Source organism: Fulmarus glacialis, unplaced genomic scaffold (assembly GCF_000690835.1).
Source record: "Fulmarus glacialis isolate BGI_N327 unplaced genomic scaffold, ASM69083v1 Scaffold43449, whole genome shotgun sequence".
Classification (NCBI taxonomy): domain Eukaryota; kingdom Metazoa; phylum Chordata; class Aves; order Procellariiformes; family Procellariidae; genus Fulmarus; species Fulmarus glacialis.
In genome coordinates, this window is record NW_009234695.1 from 1 (window position 1) to 7,704 (window position 7,704).

At 37.4% G+C, this 7,704-nt stretch overlaps 1 protein-coding gene across 1 annotated transcript; it reads right to left on the reverse strand.

Annotated features, from left to right (window-relative positions):
- Window positions 1-1,342: 1,342 nt before the first annotated feature.
- TSEN2 (TSEN2 tRNA splicing endonuclease subunit) lies at window positions 1,343-7,155 on the reverse strand (the record flags this gene model as incomplete). Its single annotated transcript, XM_009585726.1, has 7 exons — window positions 6,982-7,155; window positions 6,096-6,177; window positions 5,349-5,385; window positions 2,950-3,481; window positions 2,757-2,834; window positions 2,128-2,178; window positions 1,343-1,481 (listed from the first exon to the last, which is right to left on the reverse strand). Coding segments are annotated over exons 1-7 (1,093 nt in total), but the record flags the coding sequence as incomplete, so codon positions are not given.
- Window positions 7,156-7,704: the final 549 nt, after the last annotated feature.

The window sequence follows — 7,704 nt, forward strand, 5'->3', positions numbered from 1 at the left end:
ACACCGCTTGTGACCGGCCGCCAACTGGAGTTCTTACATACTGCCCACCAGACCCACTAAAAGTTCCTTCTCTATCCAACGGCACACAAGACTCATTGCAGCTGGACTGTTGTAACTGAGCTAAATGGTAACATTTCCTCTCTTCCCTTTGTCATGAGCTTGTAAGACGGGACTTTCTTTAATTAGCACAGCTTTTCTTATACAGCTGGCTAGCACAGACCCTGTCAGGAAAAGGACAAGCAGCACTTCATTCCAGTGGCAACTGTGATTTGCAAATTACCCATTATAAGCAACGGTAGTAATATCAACTCTAAGAAGGTACTGCCAAAGAACAAGAAGCTAGAGGAGCTCAGGAGTAGGGCAGAACTCCTACTAGCCTTAAACTAATCCACTTCCTTTGTCTGGCACAAATCCAAAGGCAGTGATATGCTAAACAACAAATTCAGGCCAACAAATTCACAAATGAACGGTGAACAAACTAGTATCAATCTCACATATACATCAGGTGATCGATAGCAAAACCCCATCTACAGCCCAGGGTACTAAGAACAGTGATGTGGAATTCAGCCAAACCTACATGCTGATCTAAAGGACTAGCTCAGCACAACCTCGACAGACTCAAATACACAACCCCAGAATTATGTAACTGCGTCAGCGGTATTAAAACACGTGCAGGTTTGCATGCATACATTAAAAATATCTCCCTTCATGCACATTTTCCTGTAACAACAGGCATTACTGTACTGTTTATGTTGACGGGAGCTGAATGTAGTTCTTGAATTACTTAGCAAGGCATTATGGACACTACTAATTATTTCTGTAAGATTAAAAATCCTACCATTAACAAACAAGCAAGTCCCCGCCCCCCCCCCAAAAAAAAACATACAGAGAAACAGTCTTAGCAGTAAGTTCAGCAGAAGTCCAGCTTCCATTAAACAGCATGAATAATGAGGTGCATGGACTTCGGTGTGAATTGGGATCTAGACGCAAAGCTGCTATTCCAGAGACTGTCATGTTAACACTGCAGAAGATGTGTTTAGAAGGGGACAGAGAAACTTGGGAAGGGAATTTCAGTGCGATCCTGTATTAATTATTAACCTCATGAAGCAAAACAACAGGCCTTTCGAGCTATCTCTTCAGCTGGATATGTGATGTTGTTTTCCACTCACATCCTAACTTTATTGCTAACCCATAGTCTAGCCAAAAACATCTTTTGCCAACTGCAAGCAGCAAAGTCTGCTCCTGTCACGCAGCTCCTCATTCATCTTTGGCACGGGAGTCTTGCAGTGCCTGAAAAGAAGTCAGTTGCAAACGATTCCATTTTTTTAAGGAAGCTACTCACAGAGATCAGTTCCATACTTCAGCCCGACTTTGGGGACCCAACCCTTACTGCGGAAGTAGTGATACGCCATGTAAGTAGTTTTAAAATTGGGCTTCACTTCGCTGAAAACTTCCCATAGCTTCAAAATAGTTAGGGGCTCCTAAAAATCACGAGCAAAGGCATTAATGTGACTACATTAATATTAAGCAGATATAGAATACTGTGTGTAGGAGAGTGTAACAGCCAAACATCAAATACCACAGGCTACTGCAAAGAGCATGAACTTCGGGCAATAAAATATGGAATCCCTAAATATAAGAAACCTGTTGCTCCATTTAGTGTTTTTTTTTTTAACATTTCACAATCAGTCCCATAATGCCCTTGTTTAAAGGAAAATCTGATAGGTTTCAATTATTTTGTCATTACATTAACAGTAGCTTGATATAGATTAATGCTTAAAATTCCAAGGAATTTTCCTGTTTTAGGAGAGAAAGAGACTATTCACCATATTATTCCTCCCATACTTGCTTTCCCTGTATTTCCTGCCTAAGTTACAACAAAAACCTTTCTCTACAGAAAGACTGTGCTTAACTATATTTGCCTTGGTAAACATAAAACTTTCAGACCAGTATTTCATAAACAGAAATATAATTACTTATAAGAAAAACTTCCTAATTACTCTGTTTGGTATTTCCTCCTTCAGAATTAACAGCATAAAATACTGCCATAGTAGGTAAAAATTTCAGTCCAAAACATATCCAAACTAATGGTATCCCCAGTAATCCAAAATTAATCCAATCTCTTACCTCACCATAATAAATACTTAAACATCCCAGAGCATACACCAAGAAAAAAGCCTGAAAAATAAACAGAATAAGTTTAACTGATAGCTAGACTTTTCCTGTATTTTATACTCCATGCAAGAACAAAGGCTCAAATTAATTTTATACAAGAATCCTAATGTCATCAAGACAAACAAGTTGCCTGAAAGTTTCCTTTGAGATTTGTCTTCATGACCTTTACATTTCAACAGACACAGCACTACAAAAAACTTACGCATGTGCTGTAGTCTCCCGAAGGCACTGTGTTAAAACTAACAAACGTGAATATATTTAGAAGCAGCACAATCAAAGCAGGATTTATATAAATGTTATATTCCTGGTATTTCTATACTTAAGTCCTATCACCGGTCTCTTTGTCAGTGGGATTATTTATCTAAAGCGAATGGGATTGGATCCTACATTTTTTTTTAACCATATCATATAATTATCGCAGGTTATTAAAAGTAAGTTTAATGACTAAGACAATCCAAATACTTAGGAGACACAGAAGAACCCTGTACTTTAGAAACAGGTACTAAATTATGTTGTAACATAGATTAATGTTTGCTTTTCAGATTAAAAGTAGAACAACTTGTACTGTACTTGAAACATACCTCTTCCAAGCTGAGTTGTAAATATTCAAAAATCCTAAATGGATTTCTTCTGCATACTAGTTTTTCCTTTTTGACAAGCTACAAGAAAAATTTACTATATTACTAAAACTTTAAACTGGAAAAAATACTGAATACTGAAAATAGCACTGATGATCTAATTTTTCTAAAAGATTAGGATACTCTTTATCCTTACATTTTCTTGTGCATGAGCAGAGTCATCTTCAGGACATAAGCTACCTTCTTCTTCCTCTTGCACCAATACATATTCTGGAGCACATTCTTTTGACTTGATCATCTCACAAGATCTTTGCTCAGTGCTCTCCTTAGCCTTGCAGCCGCAATGCACCGGAAAACCATGCTTCTGGCAAGACGCTTCAGCTATCTCTTTCAAGTCACCTTGTTCCTGTTCTTTAGAGCCACATACGGCCACAGGATCCAACACTGGATCTCCTTCCAAACGGGCTTTCTTGTAGCCTTCATTCTGATTCTCAGGACTTAGGGCTAGTACGTTTCCAGTATCTGTAGAAGATTGTCTGGAAAGTTCTGTATTTTCTGTATTTGGGCCCATTCTGTTGCAACTATTACCCATTTGTTCAGCTCCAGCCTCTTCCAAAAATGGCAGCTCAAGAGGTTTAGTGTAATCTTCAAGAATTTTGGTAACCGAGCAGTCATCAAATCCTTGCTCTTGCAAAATACTTTTAGCCCACTGAACATGACACTGGTACCTAGTAAATAAGTAAAATAAATGACAAGTTCTAGGGCATCACATCCTTTAATTAATATCTTACAAAAAAAGAAGATTCAGCACAGTTCACAAAACAAATCTGAAAACCCCCCCAATAACTGCTATGCAAAATACAAGCATGCACAATGTAGCAAGACTCCAGTCTTCAGGAAGCTGCAGACGACATTACTGAACATCAAGATTCTGCTACCTTCTTTGGCTTTGTTTTGCCTTTTAAATTTCTGTGGCAACAAACACTGTTACCGCATGTTGCCCAAGAACCATGCATTGAGGACTAGTGCTATATAGTTTCAAAAAGCAAGAACTTCACCAGGCAGAAACTCCCTTCTCCCATGGAAGCCTTAAGCCTGAATTCCCTGCAAAACATTTTGGTATCAGAGCTTGCATGATTAAAATACGCAACAAGACTTTGCATAGAGGTCTCATACACGTCATCTATTATACAGCTAACTACCGAGAACAGTATCTTCAAAACTCTGTTTTAACTATCTTTGAAACAGCAATGGCATGGGAAAAACACCAGCTCAAAAATCTTAAGAAACTACCTTCAGTTTTAGCAAAACCCTCACATTCCTGAGAAATAACAATAATCCTATCAGTGAGATAATAGCTGAAAGCTGTAAATATTTCTAATATTTTTCAATTATGATAGAGTTTTTAGTGCCCCTTCAATTATTTCTCCTTGGAAGATAACATTAATATCCAGTTGAAGACATCAATCTTCATTCTGTGAAAGCTACAGGTAGCTGAGTGCAGCTGTCCTTACTCAAACCTGGACAACCCTAGTACAATATTCTTTATTTCCCAAAACAATATCCTAACACAGCAATTACAGACCAGGTAATGAAGAACTACAAAGACAATTAAATGCAAATTTCACGTATCAACATAAAATATAAGTCACTCTGAAGTCTCATAATAAAGCTATATAATTCAGTGCTGTACTTTTTGTTATAAAAAAATACTCCTCTCTGTCCTATGATTTAATTACCATATAATTTGCACTTACAGATCTCTACTGAGACAGATCATGATGCGTTTTCTGCAGCAATGTAATTACACTCTCATTGATGCTCAGCTGTATTTGCTGGCACATAAAGCAGTCACAAAGTAGACTAATAAGAATGACAAGTGTTTCTACAAGTAGTAGTAACTGTAGTAGCTGTAGTAGCAACATTGCTACTGTTTGTCTTACCTACAGTTGAGGACTGAAGGAGCATAACTTTTAAATTTAAATAACGTAAAATTTTTAGAGTTATCATAGATCAAAGCAAACAGAGTAACTAACTTGCACGCTCTTAACAGTTAGTTCATATCCTATTCAAGCGGAACAAAATAAATCTGTGGTCCAACACTCTGTTTTGCTAAATGTACAAACTAGTAATGTTAATAGAGACTTTAAAAAAAAAAAAAAAAAGTAAAACATTTATGTATTACTAAAGTTCAAGAGGTGCTTCAGCCCACACTATAATAATTCAATAAGGAAATGGGAAAGTTATTTTAAGTAGCCTGCCCCAGAAACTCTCTTTCTCCTCCTCAGCTGAGAAACAGGTTTGTTATGCCTGATATTATTATTAATTAATTACCCATACTACTATGCATGCACTCAATCTTGGCTTCTATTCAGTAATTAATACCTGCAAGCTTACATGAAAAACTATGCTGAATACCACCTACTCTATTTGTAGTTTTTCTAATGTGATTTATAAATGAAATAAAAAGAAAAGAAATAGAAGCAAGTCATCATCATCATTTATACAGCCAACAATCTGAAAACCAGTAAGATAAAATATAAAATAATCTGTTTCCCAAAAAAACCAAGAATAAATTCATGTAACTTAACTTACTTTTTAGATGCGATCATAGGCATGTTTATGTTAGCACCTGTGTAAGGAAAAATCATACATTGTTTCAACAATATAAAAATGTTTTCATGTGATTTTGCTCACTGAGGTAATCTGCAGCCTAGTAATTACCCCCATCTTCAATACTCTATGCCATTTTGGTCCCACTTGTGTTCAAGCACACAGCAGAACTTGAAAAGGTACAGGGGTAACAGCCTGCACAAGAGGAACAACTAAATACACTTTTTTTCTCCTGTAAAAAGACAGTTACGGAGGGATATGATAAAATCCAGTGATGTCTACTGAGACTTAACTGACATGGACAAGATGAATAAACAACCAAGAGCAGACTAGATGTAATTGGCTATAAGCAGATTAAAAATTTCACATATCCTCGCCTCATGATTTCATGGCCACCAAAATCTACAGATTAAAACCAAGAAAAACTGGCCAGTTATACGAAGAAAAGGCCAAGGATGATACCTCTACTTACAGACTTCCTAAGCAACAAATCAGTAAAGGCCAGGAGAGCGCACTAAGGAGCTATCGACAGATGTTTCCTGTTCTTGTATTTTTCCTAGGCATCTTGTACTGGCCATCATCAGGTATGGGGAGAGAGAGATCCTTGATCTGACCCAGTAGAGAGATTATTTTTCTGTGTGTAATTTATAAACATATATCCTCAATGAGTGAAGAAAAGTTAAAAGTACTATTAGGATAGTGATGGAAATACAAATGGACACGATTTACCTTGCCACTTAGTAACCAGTGAAGGATCTGAAATGCTGTATACCGGTCGACTTCTTGAAAGGATACCTTTTCCAAAATAGCCCTTCAAAGAAAAGGGAAAATCCTTATTATATCATGACACAAAACCTAGTTTCTTTCCAAATTACACCATGTTGACTGCCAAGATCAGCTGAAAAAAATTACTGAAATTCTGCAGCATTTAAGCTTTGCCTAAAGCTTGTTGCTTAGGTTCTGATAGCTAGTTCAGTATTAAACACCTGCACTCAAAGATTTAACCAGTGGAGGGTGTTGGGTCTTTTTCCTCAATCCTAAATACTTGTCAGCTGACACCTCCAAGTAGACTTCTGAACGCAGATGCAGAAGAAAGCACCTGTGTATCAACGCTGTGACAATGCGTAATAGAAAACAAAGAGATGGATAAAGCTGCTGCATAAGAATGGTGGTGAAATGGTACTCAGACATAAAAGGCTTAATGTAGCTTATTTTACTCAGGAAGAAATCGCTCTGAAGTTAAAAGAATTATACAAGCATTTATAAAACATTAATATTCCAGCCTCCTGAGCTTTAAAAACAAGAAAATGCTTTTGCAAGGTTGCATAAAATGTTGAAAGGAGAAATAAACATAACAAACATGAAGTTTTTGCAGATGTTTTTTAGCTCACAATGTCACTTCATTCCAAAATTTATTTGCTGGGATAAGAACAAAATACTTTTCACATTTGATACAACATTGATGTTTTGTACTGATTTCAGGAGAGGAGAGAGAGATGGAGGATTACTGGAGGCTGAAGGGGAAGGAAAGCATAAAGGCAGGCAGATTTTAACAAGTATTCTGCTTTACCTACGTTTGAAACACTAAAAATACTGTGCAAACAGGGTACAGCACCTTGTTATAGAGCTGTTCAATATCTTCAGGGTTCCTCACAATAACATTGTTGTTAATGATCTCAGCCTGGCATATTCTGAAATCCTTCCCACCTACATCCACAGGAAAGGGAGACTCATATGACTCAAAAACTCTTCTTTTCCTTCTTGGGGGATGAAAAACTGCTTCTGCCATTTCCTAATATTAATGCTTCCTCCTAAAAAGTGGAAACAAAACATTTAATGTTCAGGAGTTAAAGTTCACCCTTTTTTATATGTTTCAGCAATATTCCCTTCCCAATAGCAAATCAGCAACAAATCCTACAGTGTAATCCAAGTTTAATTCTGTAACTATTATGCCAGACAAACATAAGCAGCCATTTGCTAGTGTTATCTGTTAATTTTTTTCTCTTGGGCATTGCAGTATCCCCTGAAGACCAGGTAGGGATAGTTGTCAGCCAAGAGTTTATAAAGTAAACCTAAGATGAAAGGCGAGTACATAAACTGCTGAAAACGTTTCAAGAATAAACCAGACGAATGAGCAGAAGAGCAGAAACCGCAGCGCACAAGTGCCTAAATATAAACTGTTTTGAATAATTACGGGAATAATTTTTGAAGAGAGAGCCGCGGCTTGGCAGGTTTCTCTTCTTTCAACAGGGAGCCCCCTTCACAGGCCCGAGGCTCTCTGGAGGCGCAGGGGACAGGCAACCTTCGCCGCCAGACAGGGCCGCCGAGGCGGGGGGGT